Source organism: Trichoplusia ni, unplaced genomic scaffold (genome assembly GCF_003590095.1).
Source record: "Trichoplusia ni isolate ovarian cell line Hi5 unplaced genomic scaffold, tn1 tig00002984, whole genome shotgun sequence".
Taxonomy (NCBI): Eukaryota; Metazoa; Arthropoda; class Insecta; order Lepidoptera; family Noctuidae; genus Trichoplusia; species Trichoplusia ni.
Window position 1 is genome coordinate 121,448 of NW_020800313.1, and position 18,488 is coordinate 139,935.

The window sequence follows — 18,488 nt, forward strand, 5'->3', positions numbered from 1 at the left end:
TCTGTTTGTGTCCTTGTTAGCATATTCGGCTACCTGCTATCAGTCAAGTGGTGCGCGGGGCAGGCGTATGGCGCCACTTGAGCTCGGCGCCACCACCCAATACTCGTATAATTAAAACAAATGAACCGCCTTCATTTGTTCCTCTCACTAAATATGGTTTACGCTCCGCTTTCATTATAAGCACCCCTTTACGTTGTGAAAACATGTACATAATTAATTTTAGTTTTAATTCAGTAATACAAATGCCTGGTGTAACAAGGTAAAACATTCATTTTTCACTAAAGTGTAACAGTAATAAATTGTTAGATACATTAGTTAGAGCTTGTGCAATAGTCAACTGAATTTCTCTTGAGAAAAAGTCACATTCACTAAGATGGTAAAAAACCCAAAAACTTGATAAACGTAGGTATTAAATGTAGCAATTTAAAATCCTTTAACGTAACGCAAATAAAGACTAGAAGCTAGTTTGTGGGATTTTGACTTGAACACTCATACATTAATACATGACGTACAAAGACATTCTTTTTGTTTTTATTGCAAAGATCTGTATCAATGCATAGGAACACACTTTCATGAATAAATTTCCATGCCAGTCACGCAGACGTATCTCACGGCTTTCCGATAAAGCGCACTGAAGGCACCGACTACGGAGGTACATGAGCTTAGGTGCCGTCTACTGCACTCTCACACAATAAACTAATAAGGAAACATTCAAAATACCTCCATACAAAAAGCACATCAAAGCATTTTCTTTTTCAACATACTGCCTTTAAAAGGTAGTTACGTAGGTAACCCTGCATAAATGAGAAAATATTGGGGTCTCGTTCTTTAATAGAAGATTTTTATGAACCGACCTTTCTTATAAAAGCCATTTATAATAATATCTATGGACCTTCTTTTACAAAAATAAGACAGAATTGAAAAAGCTCTCAAGCTTATCCTCCGTCGTAGATTTATAATATGGCAATTCATTTACTGAGTTACAGGGACGTGCTACGCGAATATCCGACCCGGACTGTTTCTCTACGGGTTGTAACACAAATTAAAACAGTAGGCACGGTAAGTACTGCCACCTAACCAGTCCAAATTATACGGAATAATTAAAAGTCTAGTTAGTGGGGTATGCCGTATGATTCACAAATTATACGCTAAAGTGGAACGCAACGAGTTTCATTTATTGGCAGCATAAACAAAGAACAATTAATAGCGTTAGCAACGTTAACACTAAAACTGCCCCGAGTTCCTCTACGGGGGCATTAAACAACATACATAACACCAGCTCACTCGCACCGGGAACTGGCGCTCAATTCCATTTGTATTTCACTTCAATTCGCATTTCTATTTCGAAAGCATTGGATTCTTTGGACGTGTTTTCAAATAAAAGGCGTGCACCTGACAGATGCGAAATCCCTAAGGTTTATTTTATGGAAAACTGTTGTTTGACGCATTGCATCCATCAGTCTTATGTCGCATGTGTTACCAGCTGATACGGATATTGATGCGTAGAGTACCTCTGAATCGATTGCCGTGACGACGGGATTACAAAGCGCGTGATCACAAGCAGATCTACTACACTATAAGCAGGTAGGTAGGCAACACTACTCGTAGATACTATACTCCGCAGTTCCCGGCACTCGGTCTACACAGAGACATGGATCATTTTCCATAATCGATCGCTAACAAGAGCTTCTCAGGGTCTTTGCAATTGTGTTCTGAGGTAATGAATGCAGTATCAGCGTGTAATGTACCTAAGTAGGCAGGCAACAGCGAAAGAAAAGACAACAGTTTCAAAAGTTTTGATGTCTGCAAAGTTAACTACTTACAATTAAATTCAACAAAGGGTTAGAAAATGAATAAATAATATAATAAACAAGTACAAATAAGAGTTTAGCTGCAAAAATATTCCCTCAGAAATATGGGACTGGGAAAAAGAATTTGATCCAGGTTCGAAATAGAAAAGAAGAGCTATTAATGATAAAATTTTATATAATATTGTGATACCAAAAATTTTAGCTAATTTAAATAGCTAGAGTTGTGCTAATGTTGCTTTAAATTGAACTTACAGAATACGACTCGTGCAAATGAAATAACTGTCCGGTTTCGGTACCAGGCATGCATAAAAAGTTTGGACAGTTACAAAGTGGCGGGTGAAGCTCACATGTGTCAGAACGCAGTATGTTGTTTATTTGTCGTCTATTGTCGCACTCGTGTTTCTACTATTGCGATTTTTATCGATGAACACAAATATGCTAGAGTTGTAGCTACGCATTTTTTTAATCGACCCCCCCCCGTGAGCCAGGAATTAAATCCTTGTGTAGCAAACATTTAAGTAATATGAACAAAGACTCAGACGCGCACTGTGGGTTTGGCTTGGTGACCTCAACAACTTGGCACTCAACAATTTGAATAATAAAAGTAAAAATATTGTAAATAGGACATGGACATGGCATATTTTACTAGGCATATCTTACTCAGATATAATCTATTGTTATTTATATTCTATCAAACAGGCACGTCCCCGAGGCATGCCTTGATTATTCACATCTTATTCACATTTCCCGCGTACAAGCCCTAAACAATTTATCATTTCGGCGACATTCTAGTGCTGTATAAGTTATTTTTATGCAAAAATATACTGCAAACAACGTGGTGGGGCGACAGTGACGGATGAGTCCGACACGGCGCCTCAAATGGGCCCCGTCCAACGCCTCGCTCAATTTCCTATCCCACTCCATAGCGCGGTTATTTAATCTAATTAACGCTATCCGGCTGAAAATAAAACTTAGTATCAAAGAACTAAATGTTTACCGAAATAACCACATGAAGGACCCTCGTTCATTTGATGTCGAATCAAATGAGACCGTGGTTTGGCGGTAAAATGGTTGCGTATGTATTTGTATGTGCTAGATATGGGATCCACTGGATGCTATATCTTAACGCATAAATTAAAAAATATTTTTTTTTTTGTTAACTTGTGCTCTGAAATAATTGAAGCTAATGGAGATTCGAGATTCGATTCGAGCCTCACTTTATTACTTAAACAACGCCTACGATTTAAGGACAGGATGAAGCACTTGTAGGCGCATCCACAAATTAAATAACGAATAATTTAAGATAAGTGCCCCATCGTCCAAGACCTAAAGCTTTCTATCGTCTGAAGTGTACGGCTTGTATTTATCTGACATAGCGAACGTTTCTCAGAACTTGGTCAAATTGATAAGCGGTGGCAAGCTATCACTGTTGACGTAATAAACAATTTATCGAACACAGAATATTTATCATATTATCAGACATGAGATGGCCACCTATTACCCTATGAACGGCGTGCCAGGATAGTTGCAGTTAGGCACACTTTAAGTCTTTTACACTTAAATACCACCTCCTTTATTCTAACACTTTATTTTCTCGTAAAAGGCAAGTCATCCAAAACCCACCACAGTTCGACATTTGCGACTTAGCTATGTATAGCCTGGCACAAAACAATACACGGATCAAATCCCGTTTACCAGTTCTATTTCCATAGCTGCCTAGATCACATGTCACTTCAGAATCCAAACACAAAAATGTCTTACTACAGAAATCCCGAGGGTGGTCCAAACTTGTTAATTCTGCACAAAAACGAATGGAAACGACTGAAACAGCAAGCGGGTCCTCCGGTGACCCCGACACAAGCGCCACTGAAGAACGCTTATATAGAATCTATGATAGAGAAATCACAAGCGTGGATTAAGACTTGGCCAGACACAGTACAAGTAAGAAACTTATAGTAGAAAATACTGTATGTACTATACATAAGTTTCCCAAAAAAAAACGATTTTTGGAGCTCACTTAGAACACAAATGTTTCAACAATTTAGTATCTAACTAGCTCACAAGTACCCCAGTTAACTGTTTCCATAATAGTAATATGAATTGTACAGGGCTGCGTTGCAAATGCTGAAACTAAAAGGGAAAAGCAACGGGCGGAAAGAATTGCTCTCGCGAAAGCATTTGCAAGGAAGAAAATAAGTAAAAAGAATACAGATGCCGTACAAAAGGCGAAACAAATGATCTTTGAGGAAGGCTGTTATGGTAACAAGCTGCTGAGGTAATGAACGCGTTAATTGCTATATAACAATGGTATCGTAGTGGAGAAAATAGGTTCGTAGAGTTCTTTATTGAACTTAGCAGGTTTGAAGTGGATACAGGTTTGGTTATTATTTCTTACAAAAGTAATTAAGTTAAAATAAGAAAAGTATGCAAGTAAAAATGTACCTGGATCAAACGGTGTATTGATTTTCGGATAGGATAAAACCTACGTTCCTGGAAAACTGTTCTAGCTTCTAGTTCTAGAAAATTTAAAATAAAAATCTTCGATCTACTTCTAATTTCTAGTGCCTTACGCGAATCCAAGACAATTGAAGAACGAGAACTCCAAATACAATTCAAAAATAAACTAAAAGGAAAAGAAGAAGTACAAAAGAAACAGTCCAAGGTTGTAACCTTCTGTTCATTTGAATTGGATAAAGATGCTGATGCAAAGGGTGATGAGCAGAAATGTTTGAAAATGCAACAGGCTAAAGAGAACTTAGAACTGTAAGTAGATAGTCTTAATCTGATTATTACACTAAGGCCTAACCAAAAAAGGTTGAAATAATTTATTCAATCTTGGATTCAATAATGGAACTCTTTCAAATTTATAATAGACTTATTGATTTCAAATTATTTATTTCTAGACTTAAAAAGAAAAAAAATGAGGAAGCTAAAATTAAAGAACAGGAAAAACAATCAGATCTTGAAAATGCTAAGTTTATGAAGTATATTTTAGACAAGGAACAAGAAGCAGAGGTACTTTTGTCTTACTAATCTGCAATTATGTCTATTTTACGAGTTTATTGTAGGTAAATTCAGGATGAAAAACAAAGACTCCCTTTTCCAGAACAAAATAAGAGAATTGGAGAAACAAGCTTTGGTAGAGTATGCAGCTGAACAAAAGAAGTCTAAGGAAGAAAGAGCCAAATGGGAAGCTGAATATTACGCAAAAATAGAACAGTGTCGTAAGGAGCAGGAAGAACTTAATTGCAAAATAAAAGAAGTGCTTAATAAGGTCAGCAAGACTATAGTGGAAATAATACAGACATCAAACAAACGTTGAAGTCGCTGCTAGACGTTTTAGTACCGAGCGCAAATTTAGAGTTACCTGTAACATGATCTCTTAAAAGCCGTACTGTTGTGTTAACAAAAAGACGCCGCCGCTTCATGTGTAGAGCGCCGTCTGGTAGTAGGTACTGGTACGGAAGTGCTAGTAATAAGTTGTTCGTACCGTTCAATGTAGTAGTACCAATTTTTTAAGTTAAAGCAACTTTGATTTCAGATCAACAAAAACGCACAAAATAAAGCAATGTCTAAAGATCTTTACGATACATTTAATAAATACCAAGAAGTGGAGAAAAAGCGATATGAAGACTTCATAGCAAAAAGTTTGAAGAAAGGGGAACAGAGGTAAGATACTTCCTATAAAGGTGGTTACATTATGGACACAATTCAGTTCATAAATCCCTATTTATATACGGAACATCGATCAAGTTTGGTCACTAAGGTTTATCTTGTCACAGTTACTGGTACTCTACTACATCTTTGTTTTTCGAGATAATTTGCTTGCTTCGCATAGTTCCTATAAGCCTGAAAGCCACAGAAACAGAGATATGACATGTGGACATGAGGAATGACATTACTTTACTACGGTGTTATTTATTTTTAAATGATAAGGTTTAAATTCTTCGCACTCTGTTAAAGGCGGTGTATCACCAATACGTCCCATTTTCTGCGATAAAAAATTCTGGCCATTGAACACGCGAGAGTGCTTTCAGCGTACCGGCTATAACCTACCTTCTAGATTGTTGCCCCGATCCTTCATGCTGACATTAGAACACATTTCCAGAGCAGAAAAAAGAGAACACAAGCAGAAAGAGAAGGAAAAACAGGCCCGTGACAATAACGTCTCGGTAGCAGAGTTTAATAAAACACTGGCTGAGTATGTGCGTCAGATGGAATGTTCTAACAAATGCTTCTGCGATCGACAGTGCTTCTTCGTTAAATCTGAAAAAGAAAGGAGTGCAAAAGGAAAGTTAGAAATTGAACCTAAAGGTATTCGCAAAAAATATTACTTTTGAATATCCTACCTGTTTAATCTGCTGTTTTAAACTTTTACACGCCTTTGTTTTTGAAAATATTTGAGTTTTTAATGAAAGTGTAAACCGTATTTCTTACATTCTTCTACAATTCAAACATTCTTTAAATTTGACTATTAAGTAATTTCAAACAATTTTAACTGACATTGACTTACCTTAAGTTCAAGCGAAGCCGCCTCCAATATTCACTCCAAGCAACAAGCTAACGAGAGCACTGAAGCTTCGTGAGAAGGCGCCAACACCATGGACGGGCTCCGGCGTCTGCGCTGCGCCCGCACAATTCGCGCAGCAAGCCAACCAGATACTAGGGGAATGCAAGTACAAGATACCGGCGAGGAAAGTTGTTGATGTCAGTAAATCACTATTATTTATTCTTTTGATATATATATAGGAGAATTGCTTCATAGTGCATGGAAACAAGGCAATATATGTGACAAAATGATATTAGCACGAAGAAAAATGAAGCTTTTGACATCTATTCATCGCTGTCACATCCAATTTGTGACTTGCATTTAATCCCATCTGGTAATTTAATTGTAAGCCGTTGTCAAAACTTCGTATCCAACAAAAATCTAGGGGTTAGAGTATGTTAACATTACTAAAAAAATAAATTAATTGATTACAGGAATTCAGGAAAAACAACGGATTTGACGCCACTACATTACCAATACCAAATTACTAACGTGTTAATTTAATTTTTGGGGTTAAATAAAATACAAATTCGACAATCATTATACTACGTTTTATTTTATACTACAAACTTTATTTACAAAACATTTGTCCTTACATTCAATTTCCGACCGGTTGCTCTTCTTCAATCCATATCTACTAGAGTACCATGAATAATATGTATGTTTATATTAATATTGGAATCTATTAAATTGTAACACTGTTGTTCTTATCTAATAAATAACAAAATAAATAGCTACAAATCACATTGTACAAGCGCTGTCGAAAGAGTTTATCTGACATTAATTATAATATTATTGATTGAGGTACGGAGGTAACGTCGACCGCGCTTACTGCGTTTCTGTAGTATTTCCCTCGTAAAAATGATTGCAGAAAGGCAAAAAATAAATTTTATAATTATTCTAAAAAACAACGTCGTACGCTTGAGTTTTTCACTCTAACAAAATAGCAAGTTTGTTTTAATTTATTTGAACCTATTAGAACCGGATTAGAACGTAAAACTCAAGCGACAGAAGTTGGGAATATAATCTTATTGATACCGTACGCCACACAAATTGTCTGATACCTACATTCAAGCGATATTAATACGTATGTGTATATAAATAAGGTGATTACCGGATTATAGGTTAGTCCTCATGTAAGTCAGGAATTCGTGTGTGTACGTCGCGTCTAGTACTGCGACTGCTTCTGTTTAAGTACAGCCTGCACACACTTGGCCATGGTGGGTGACGCGCGGCTGATGGTGTCCGTCATGAAGTAGTCCTCTAACTGTTTCAGCTGGACGTCTAGCTTGCCCGACACTGGCTTCTGAAGACTCTGTGAAATCACGTTTTTATTTAGAACTGTAAAGACACCTACACATGCGACTCGTTGGTTAAATAGGCCCTGTGGGGTAATTTGTTCTTTTATTATGTAAATTATGTTAGGTATGATCCATTAATAGGCCATGGGAGTTTTTTTTGTTATTAAGTTAATTTCGTTATCCAAAGACAATCGAGACAAATAATATTTTATTTTCGACCATATCCCCTCTAAGATCCCGCAGCACAACTGTAAGTTCCTCCATGGAATGACTGAAAATTTGAGTTGTCGTGGAACCCGTGACAACTCTGAGGCCTGCTCGCCTGGTACGAAAATGGGTCAACCATCCCATTATCGTTTTCTCATTTAGCAGTAATAATCTATTTGGTTTTTTAATATCAATCAATTTTTTTTTGAGACCTATAATTAATTGCATATTTAAACAGATCAAGTATTTATAACGTATAAAGTGGATAGCCGTTGCAAGATGCGTACCTGTGCGAGAGCGCGAGCCTGCGCGAAGTAGTTGTTGTCCTGCACGTCGCCGTAGGACACGAGCGCGGGGCTGACCTGGCTCAGGCGGTCGCGGACCTCGTCCAGGCTGTCGTACGGCAAGCGCTCGCCAACCACCTCCGATAGAGCTCTGGATAACATATTGAGATATTGCTGGTATGTTGTACAATTTTCGACTTAACTAACAAGATTTTAAGGTACAAAGTAAATTGCAGTTCATAGGTAAGGGTAGTTATTGGTTAATATTTACAGAAGCACATGAGATGTGAATTGGTAATAATTTCAATACCAGGATTACAAAAGATAGACACTTTAAACTCTAACACTTATTTTGTAGTTTTGTTTTTTTTTTAATAATTGCGGCTTTTGCCTTGCAGAGACACTTTAGTCCGCCCCGCGCCTCACTTCATACCGCAAAAGGGACCCAAAAAATTATTGCTATTTCACATCGTATATTATTTCCAGAAGTGTGTGTGTGGTTACCGTATGATCTTCCAGTCCTCCCTGGCGCGGCCGGGCGGGCTGACGGCCACCAGCGTCTGCTGCGCGCGGCCCTCCGCGTTGACGTAGGTGGCGCGCTTCTCCGTGTAGGCGGCGCCCGGCAACACGATGTCCGCCATGCCCGCGCCCACGTCGCCGTGGTGGCCTAATCGAAAATAAGACCTCTTTTTCACTCGCGTTTTCAAATTTAACATCTAACGTCAATTACAACGTTTTTCTGTGCAATAAATAAATTCGAAAACAAATATTGGTCGTCGCATACAAATCGTCATCAGCTGATGGCTTTTTTGGTGAATGTTTATAGCATCATGCACTGCTTATTTTCTATACTATTTTTATTTTGTCTATTCAAAACTTTGTTTAGAAATCGTATTACTTTATTTTTTATTTACACACTTCCGTTGACCAAAGCTTGCCATCATATTTCCGGTCTACATCCTACAATTTTTGTTACATCAATATCGCATCATAATAAAGCGTCCATTTACTTACCTTGGTAGATAACAACAGCGTCCTTGGGTAACTGGTCGCGGGAGATGACTCCGCTGTCAGCGCCCAGTAGGTATACCACTTGTGGGCCGTCTTGCAACGCCTTGCCTACTCCGGGCTGGTAACCGATGTCTAGGGCGGCCGTTTGTGACGCCGTGCGTTGGAGGACGTTCAATACCTACACAAAATTTATCATTGAAAACATAAGTTCGCCAGTTACTGAATATTTATAGTTCTGGCAACACTAAGCTTGACAAACTGTCTTAAAGAATTTGAACTGATAGAAACAGTTAGCCCATGTGCGCGATACGTTTTCCCTTACAAGTTAGCAAGCTCCAAAATTTTTTGAAGTTTTTCTTCTTTGCGTGTTTTTGCCCGAAGTAGTAACTTAAAACGCATACCTTCCAGTTCTTGTCTTCCAGTTTGTCCTGCAGGCGGAGGGCCAGCTCCTGCGTGTATGCCAGCAGCGCGGCGCCCTCGGGAGTCTTCAGCTGGTCTGCGCCCAGGATCACCACGGGGTGGCGAGCTGACTCCAGGCGCTTCAGGACTTCGTGGGAGGAGGAACCGGTCGCCAAGTCCTTTACTACCGATGCTGAATCACCTACGTGCTGTGAAAGGTAATATTGTCTTGTTTGCTTTATCCTGTAGCGGCTGTAGCTAGCCCTGTTATTAGCTTAGCAGTTATGGCTCATATTAAGCCAAGTAATCATTATTCGATTTTGTTACAAAGTTTCTTAGGTTTTTGACTCACAATGTAATGATAGGTTATTTAAAAGATTTATTAACTATCTTATTATTGTGCAAAATTCTTTACTGGGTATTTTATCTTTAAGAATATTTTTACTCCATTGAGGATATTTGCGATCTCAATACGAATTATACCGACCAGCATTTGATCACTACATTTGCGCACTATATACGATTTCAAGGTATAACTGCAAGAAAAGTGCAGAATACAAGAAATATTTCATACCATGTAATCGTATGTGAGGTCAACTTTGGGTCCGATGTATGCGATGTCAGTCTCCTTGTGCACGTAGGCCTTGCGGATGCGCGCGTTCAGCAGCGGAGCCTCGAAGCGGACGTTGGTACCGATGAGGAGGATCAGGTCGGCCTCTTCGATGTCTAAACACATTATGTAAAACGCATTTATACGATATATTGCGACCAAAAGGCAGGATTTATGTCTTGAAAGAAACAAGAATCTTTATGGCTGGCACAAATAATTATGGCTGAAGACATTAATTTGATGAAACAAGATGATGATGATGAGAACACATTATTGCAGTAAGCGAAGTTTTAGTGAGTAGCTTTGGTTTTAGTATAAAATTAATCAAAAAAAAATATACTTCAAATTATATTCAAACAAGAGAGCAAAAGTAACAAATCATTATATGAGGAGCACAAAACCTGCCTGTGTGACACCAAAAAGCAACACTCACTAGCAATCTTGGTGTTGAAGAGGTATGAGGAGCGGAAGTCGATGCCGGCGCCTTCGAGCGGGAAGAACTGCTCGGTGCAGGTGTTCTCCGAGCCCAGGCGGTTCACCAGGTCCTTCAGCGCCACCAGGGACTCGGCGTCTGCCAAGTCACCCGCTACCGCCAGCAACTGGACACAAACATTATAATATAACCTTTATCGATACCGATACCATGTTAAGCATTCAATTATACAATGGCATGCTCATCTTGAGATACTGAATGATTGCGGCGGTGTATCCGCGAGACAGCGCAGTTTAGTCAGTAAGTGGAGATTTAGGCCACACAATCAAGATTTACTTTTTAGGGCTAAAGAGTTCAGACTTTTGAGACCCCGTTGGTGATAGACTGGCCATAACTCTATCTCAACAAGTGGAATTCTGATGGACAAAGATCTTCGCAAGTAATTAATGGCGGAATCACGCCATCTAGGTTTGGCAATGGAAACTAATAATTCATTTCAATCGGACGTTTGCGTGTGTACCTTGTTAGGCGGGCAGTCCTTGAGCGCGCGGGCGGCGGCCACCATAGCGTCCTCCCAGTCGACGGGCGCGAGGTTCCCACTGCTGTCCTTCATCATGGGCGTCACCAGCCGCTGTCGCTTCAGACCATCGCACGCGAACCGGGACTTGTCTGATAACCATTCCTCGTTAATCTCCTGCAATAAAAGCACCGATTTATATATTGTTGTAGGTATACCAGCTCAAGCTTGCTACACGTCGTATTAAAGTATGAGTTTTGGCTTTCCATAGAATTAAAGGTACATACTGCCAAATACTTTAAAATATTAAAACCAGGCCTTAGACAGTATTGAGGAGACATTAAGTGAGAAAAATTGTTCCTTTGGATAATTATTTTCTCGCAGCTTAATAATGAATTACGTATTCCGTCATCATACTCAGCTTGCTGCTCCTCAGCTTGCCGGAACGCCGATTACGTGTTTAATTTCGATTTACTATGACTCTCATTCTTTCTTATCTTACCTCGTTGGTCCTCGGGAGAATACGCAGCACTTCATTCGTACGAGTTGCAACAACGATGTTGCTACCCAGAGGGTCTAAAACATCTACGGAGTCGATCTGAAACGAAATCATTTGTTAGCACTATATCATAGCATCAGTATTTCTCTGATAGGTCTTCACTTATATTGCCATTCTGATGGACAGTCAGACATGGTAGTCATATTTTTTTGTGGCTTTTCGCGTTCAATCCTATTTAATTATTAATTTTTGGGATATTTTACTTTATTTTTTTAAGTAAAAGAACACTTAAATAACTCACCCTCCTGGTTTCCCAGGGTCGTGCAGCAAAGCTGTAGGGTTTCGAAGTGAGGGCGCCTACTGGGCACAGGTCAATAATGTTACCAGAAAGCTCTGATAGGAACATCTTCTCGACGTATGTTCCAACCTGTACAAAAAAATACTCTGCGTAACTTAGTGAAAAAAAATATAAGATCCATACATGTTTATTTTATACTAGACTTGATGGGCTTGGCATAGGAAATCTTCGCCTAACAGCGCCGCATCATAAACTCACGAAACACCGCTCTACAACCTCTTTATACATCAAGCAATAAAAAGAAGTAATTAACAACCACAGACCTGCATGTCAGTGCCTCTACCAGTGGTACCAAAGTCATCAACACCAGCTACTTCCGACGCAAAACGGATGCAACGCGTGCAGTGAATGCAGCGGGTCATTATGGTCTTGATCAGGGGGCCCACATCTTTGTCCTCCACAGCACTTTGGAAGGAAAAATTACAAACCTTTTTATATTAAAAAACAATGATAAATAAGAAGAAACAAAAGTTACTTGTTTTCTTTAGTTGAAAATATTACACAATATTGTTTACACATGTTACAACAGGTAACAAGTATCATGAATTTATAGGTACAATTTGCACATTCAATGGACTATGGAGCAACTGAGCCACATCTTGTTGGTTAATAGTGATTGAACAATATAGAAGAGAAAAAAAACAGGTTTGGATTATCAAAACTTACCGCTTGCCAGAGAAATGAATGTCAGTGAATCGACTCCTGTCTGAGCCAAAGGCCATAGACTGATCCTGAAGATCACATTCACCTCCCTGATCACAGATGGGACAATCCAAGGGATGGTTGACCAGAAGGAACTCCATAACACCTTCACGAGCCTTCTTTGTTAAATCTGAGTTTGTTTTGACCCTCATCCCCTTCATAACAGGCATAGCACAAGCTGCTGCAGGCTTTGGTGACTTCTCAACTTCCACAAGACACATGCGGCAGTTGCCGGCTACTGCAAGACGCTCATGGTAGCAGAAACGGGGAATTTCTACTCCTACTTGAGCTGCAGCCTGAAAATGAAAATCAAGTGATTAAATTAAAATTACAATTGATGTGTGTGAATGAATTATTGCGCCTATGTGTCTAACTAAAATTCACTTTCCAATATGGTTTATTGTTTTAGATAAACATGTAATGCCCTACAAAATATTAGATTTACACCTAATTTTTTACCAATCTTTATTCACTAATATAAGTCAATACACTTTACAAAATCATTATTCAATATTTTCTATGTTTTACTTAGTATTAAGCTAAAGTTAACTGACCTGCAAGATAGTGGTGCCAGGAACAACCATTACAGGCTTGTCATCGATGAAGACTTCGAATTTTTCTGGTGGTGGTGGCGGTCCAGCGAAGGTACGTGCCGCGAGAGGCGCTGCACGCGCCGGCGAGCTCAGCGTTAGCGCCCGGGTTAGCGGCTGGCGCAGCATTTTCTGCAGCAAACACCACAACTTTACGATCAATGACACGCAACTTGTATGACCTATCAAACATGAACCACGCACTATGATTGATGGTTAAGTCTCACAAAGGGTGTTCAATCATTAAATAAAGTTAAATAACATATAAAACATGTTAATTACAAGCAATTCTTATGTTATTATTACATAAGAATGAACGTCTAACCTAAATAAATATATCAAAAATCGGCAATATATGAAAACTTTGCGGATTATATACTAGTTCATTAACGCGTAATAAATTTAAGTTAATGTAATTTACGTCGTATTTTCGTTTTATTCGTACCTAAAAATATGTTTCGAAAATCTTTAGCAAATGACAGACGCAAGATCTGTCATTTATCAATAAAAGTCACAGGCAAAGAATTCCTGCGCTTGCGTGTTATCTAGTTAAGTCGATTTTTCGTTTCTAGTATTCATTCTATTTTAAATACCAAGAGCTTAAAGCTCCTTAATTTCTAGCACATGTAGTTATTTATTAATAACGTAGCATTGATTGTATGTAAAAGCAGTTTTGTTTTCGCCATTATAATTAATTGCATCGCATCACTAGTCGTCAACCCGTCAGTCGTCAACCTTGTCTTTCCTTCTCGTTCACATTGTGCCGGGGTGTGTAGTTCTTGCTAGAAAAAATAAGATTTTTATATTAAAATGGCAGTAGGAGACGTTAAAACCGCCCAAGGCCTCAACGAACTGAACACGTTCTTGGCTGATAAAAGTTATGTGTCTGGGTAAGTTCATTAAACCATTTATCCATAACCACGTCAACCTGACACACTTGTGAACGACTTGATATAACCTATAAGACTGAATTTAACGTAGATTAAAAAGAGTTATTAGAAGATATTTGCTTACTAATAATTCTAAACAGATACCGGCACCGTTTTTTTATAATTATTTAATGTCCTTGACGAACAGCTGTTAGTAACTCGTTCATGATTCTTATCTATTGTATGCTGGTTATTTATAGTTTCACACCGTCCCAAGCCGATGTTCAAGTGTTCGAACAAGTCGGCAAGGCTCCTGCCGCCAACTTAGCCCATGCTCTGAGGTGGTACAACCAGATAGCGTCTTACACACCCGCCGAGCGCAAGGGTTGGGAGGCCGGCGCTAGTCCCCTGACCGCTGGCGGCAAGACCACCACGGCACCCGCACCCGCCGCTAAGGACGACGATGATGATGACGACGTCGACCTATTCGGATCTGGTGATGAGGAAGAAGTAAATATATGTCAATTCACTATATTTTAGCTGAACTTTAAATCCTGGCCTTATTGCATTGGAAGAGGTAAACTAAAATGAGTAATAATGATGCATCTCTCTTTGTTTACAGGATGCTGAAGCAGCCAGAATCCGTGAGGAACGTCTCAAGGCCTACTCAGACAAAAAATCAAAGAAACCTGCCCTTATTGCCAAGTCATCTATACTCCTGGATGTTAAGCCCTGGGATGATGAAACTGACATGAAGGAAATGGAGAAACATGTCCGATCCATTGAAATGGATGGTCTCCTTTGGGGTGCCTCCAAACTTGTACCTGTTGGCTATGGTATCAACAAACTGCAAATCATGTGTGTCATTGAAGACGACAAAGTATCAGTCGACCTTTTGACAGAGACAATCCAAGAGTTTGAAGACTTTGTCCAGTCTGTTGACATCGCTGCCTTCAACAAAATCTAAGATGATGAGCCATTCTAATATTTAAGTTTAATTTTGAATAAAATCGCATTTTTTCCACATATTTTTCTATTTAATTTCACATTAAAAAAGCTATTTACATAGAAAAATAATGTATGAGAACCAAAATAACACTCAGTCAAATAAACTCAATGAAGTTATTGTGATGAGTTCTATAAATAATTTATATTAATTCCTTATCTTATTTGTTCATACATTTTAATAGTGCATGAAATATATAAAAGTTTCTACCTATCACAATTTTTTAACAGATATCTATTGTTCTTACACACAAATTACAAGTACTATGTATTGAGATTAATAAGACTACATTAATAATGTAAAAAGAGATAATACTCATTCCAGTATACAACAAACACTGCTTCTTTATAATAGCAATCTAATCAATCATCTAAACAAGCAAATTGGGGAACAAAACTGCTAAGGGATCAGATTCTAAGCAGTTTTGATAATGTTTAATCTAAATCGAAGTTTATTGACTTACGCACATAATGCGACTTTACTTGGTCCTTGTGACCCCTACTCCATGACTAGCAGGTGCGCCAGATTGATTAGCAGTCATTCAACTTGGACGCCCTTGGGAATGGGGATGCTGTCACCGACATTAGCCTGAACAAACATATTTGGTATATCACTGCCAAAGTAGATCTTATTGTTTAGAGCTAAAGCTTCGTATCTCTTCAATTCTAAGTACTCTCTCGTAAGTAACACTTTGTTGGCTTCCGCCTGTTTCTTCAGATGGTAGAAGTCGGCCTCGGCTTTGGTTTGCTGTTTGGCTTTGTGAATACTGTCCTCAATGAGTTCTATCTTCTGCAGGGATTCTTTCTCCATTATTTTCTGTTCGTATTGGATTTTCGCGACCTGAGCTTCCTTTTCTGCTTCAATGACGGCCTTTCGCCTAGCAGTCTCGGCTTCTTTTTCAACGACCTACACAGGAATTATATAAATAAGAATAAAGAATACTAAAGTTCAATATCAGGCACATGAACAAGCAAATTATCGATTTATACCTTCTGGTGTTGAGCAGCAATGAGGAGTTTAGATTTTTCCGCTTCCATAAGTTCATAGTTTTTACGAATAGATTCTGGAATTTTCGGTTTCGTGACTCGAACGGCTTGCACCCTCAGTCCCGGGGCCATTTCGTGCAAATCTTGCTGTAATGCCTTTGGAAATGAAATTAAATGTTACTGGTCGTAAATAAAATTAGGAGATGTATATTTATAATTTGAATTTGCAACCAACACTTACTGTGCGTAAATTCTCGTCAATTTGATCGAACAAGTCTATATAGACTTCGTGCAGCGTGTGAGCACTGCAGAACTGGTTGAGTTCGTGATGAACCTTGTTGAATATGAGCGTTTTGTCGTAGTCAGCTGTGAAATTACGCACCATATCTAACACTGAAAGAAATGCAAAATTGATTATTTAGTACGTACCTATATGTAATAGAAAATAATTAAATGATACAGGTATTGAAAGTTAGCAGACGAAATAGATTACACGATTGCAAACAATGCAAGGTAATTAATCACGTACCACTGATCGGCTCAAGTTTGTTGACGACTTCGATACGTTCAAAGTATATCATCACACCGCCGCTCGTGCCGCACGGGACATTCTTCACCTCGTCCGTTTGAAGCGTCGTCTGCAAATCAAAATTATTACATTATTAAACCATATATAAACACGACGAATAAAACGATGTTCAAGGTACAAGGAATGATTTTACGGGATGCGAATTGCGTCATGAATTTTGGGAACTCGGAGCAACAACTCTCTCGCAATCAAAAGGAAGACATGTTTTTTTTGCCATGCACACATTTACAGCTTGGTTGAAATCATAAGTTATTGACTTTCCAATGTAAATACGAGTTTCATGTATTGGTGTAGATAGAGACAAGGCCAAGAGACTTTAGTTTGGGATAAAGCAAAATTAAAAAGCCTTTGTTTAAGGTTTTATAAACCCTGCACAAAAAACTGCTTCCCCCGATTACCAGTTTTAAGCAATTCCGAAGTTAACAAATACTCAGTTTAAGTTACCTGTATGGATTTATATGAAGTCAGCAATGGGATCATCATGTGAAAGCCTGGCTGGCTAGTCACAGGTAGAAGGGCTCCTCCCTGCAAATACATATATTATGATTAATATATCTGGAATAATTATGTCTGCAATAATATTGTCACAATTGCGTATTATAAATACTTATAGAGCTTGAGTCTAACCTTTGCATTCTATTTTAAATATCAAACAATTAAGTAACAGTTATCTGGTATAAAAAATTAAGATAAAATATATTTATTTGCTTTCAAGGTGGCTTAATAATACCATTACAATAAGCAAAATTGCTATGATTCTGCTAAAACACAATCTTAAAAAAATGCTGTTTTACTGAGACTTAGTATGTATAGTTACTATGTTAATTGTAGATAGAAGAGTTAATGGTATACATATAAGACTGCAATTTTTATTATCCTTAAAAACAGAATAGTTTTTTTTACAAAAACATTTACAGGTCTCGTCCATAATCTGTAATGTACATCACCTGCACAATTCATACTTAGAGTTTTGTAGTTGCTATAGACAAATAAATACTACAAAGGTTATCATTGTATTGTGAAAATCAAAGCTAGGTAACACAGTGTTCATTGTCTTGTTACCATGGGGTCTGATGGTTTGAAATTTCCTCAAAGCCAGGTAGGCCAGTGTGGCTTAGCAATTTTATTTATTTATTTCAACTTATAAATATTAATTCTATTAACTATATTCTAAAGTTACTTACGCGGTAATACACGCCTACATGGCCCTCTTCAACTTTGTGCAGGGAAAAGTGCACAGTGATTCCAACTGCCAGTATGACAAAAGCCAAAACCGACGACTGGTCCGCCATAGCCGGACTACAGGAATAGCACCAATTAGACTAGTACAATCAAATACGAGCAGAATCCACTTAAACTAATTATTGTGAATTTACCTCCACAAATCCAAGTGAACACTCACGATAAGCGGTATGATGAATGAATACTTAAATTTTTCAAAAGCAAGTTTTTATAGTATTATTTTCATGGGTACTTTTCAATAAATACCGGTTTAAATTGTATTTAATTAAATGTTGTTGAGATTTCTGTTTCGCACAAATTGGAACATTACCGGTTGACATTTCTCCCGGTAGCAAATGACAGTTTAAAATGCGTTTAGAAACCTACACACTGAGTTGAGTGATGCGCAGAATTGGTTATACTCTGTGGCAGTATTGATTCTTGGATTTTGGACATCAGGATGAAAAAAGTATAATTAATCTTATAAATACAATTTTGTTGGTTGGGTTCTTTTGTACACATAAAAATTGGGGCTTTAAAACAAAC

The 18,488-nt window shown here is 38.2% G+C and overlaps 4 protein-coding genes across 7 annotated transcripts; 2 read left to right on the plus strand and 2 right to left on the minus strand.

Annotated features, from left to right (window-relative positions):
- The first annotated feature begins 3,474 nt into the window (after positions 1-3,474).
- Positions 3,475-7,441, plus strand: LOC113507641 (uncharacterized protein F23F12.8-like). The gene is made up of 9 exons (XM_026890533.1): positions 3,475-3,752; positions 3,920-4,086; positions 4,374-4,574; positions 4,715-4,826; positions 4,918-5,085; positions 5,353-5,480; positions 5,920-6,125; positions 6,331-6,518; positions 6,795-7,441. The coding sequence occupies exons 1-9, from the start codon at positions 3,537-3,539 to the stop codon at positions 6,849-6,851; spliced, it is 1,443 nt and encodes a 480-aa protein (XP_026746334.1). The 5' UTR covers positions 3,475-3,536; the 3' UTR covers positions 6,852-7,441.
- On the minus strand, positions 6,890-13,819 carry LOC113507638 (NADH-ubiquinone oxidoreductase 75 kDa subunit, mitochondrial). Of its 3 annotated transcripts, none has more exons than XM_026890529.1 (14): positions 13,717-13,819; positions 13,236-13,403; positions 12,646-12,977; positions 12,243-12,384; positions 11,923-12,048; positions 11,625-11,720; positions 11,126-11,299; positions 10,606-10,771; positions 10,137-10,288; positions 9,565-9,771; positions 9,167-9,341; positions 8,657-8,819; positions 8,156-8,303; positions 6,890-7,675 (listed from the first exon to the last, which is right to left on the minus strand). In XM_026890529.1, the coding sequence occupies exons 2-14, from the start codon at positions 13,398-13,400 to the stop codon at positions 7,529-7,531; spliced, it is 2,193 nt and encodes a 730-aa protein (XP_026746330.1). In that variant the 5' UTR covers positions 13,401-13,403; positions 13,717-13,819; the 3' UTR covers positions 6,890-7,528. The 3 variants fall into 3 exon arrangements, with proteins under 3 accessions (XP_026746330.1, XP_026746331.1, XP_026746332.1); XM_026890530.1 differs by lacking the exon at positions 13,717-13,819 and adding an exon at positions 13,597-13,710; XM_026890531.1 differs by lacking the exon at positions 13,717-13,819 and adding an exon at positions 13,597-13,710 and having other exon boundaries at positions 13,236-13,421.
- Positions 13,820-13,999: 180 nt separating this feature from the next.
- Positions 14,000-15,166, plus strand: LOC113507643 (elongation factor 1-beta'). Its single transcript, XM_026890537.1, has 3 exons — positions 14,000-14,161; positions 14,401-14,650; positions 14,763-15,166. Exons 1-3 carry the CDS (start codon positions 14,082-14,084, stop codon positions 15,105-15,107), a joined length of 675 nt encoding a protein of 224 aa, XP_026746338.1. The 5' UTR covers positions 14,000-14,081; the 3' UTR covers positions 15,108-15,166.
- On the minus strand, positions 15,156-18,311 carry LOC113507642 (erlin-2-like). 2 transcript variants are annotated; one of them, XM_026890535.1, is made up of 7 exons: positions 18,098-18,311; positions 17,906-18,020; positions 17,166-17,246; positions 16,662-16,770; positions 16,374-16,525; positions 16,136-16,288; positions 15,156-16,052 (listed from the first exon to the last, which is right to left on the minus strand). In XM_026890535.1, the coding sequence occupies exons 2-7, from the start codon at positions 18,011-18,013 to the stop codon at positions 15,684-15,686; spliced, it is 972 nt and encodes a 323-aa protein (XP_026746336.1). In that variant the 5' UTR covers positions 18,014-18,020; positions 18,098-18,311; the 3' UTR covers positions 15,156-15,683. The 2 variants fall into 2 exon arrangements, with proteins under 2 accessions (XP_026746336.1, XP_026746337.1); XM_026890536.1 differs by having other exon boundaries at positions 17,906-18,311.
- Positions 18,312-18,488: the final 177 nt, after the last annotated feature.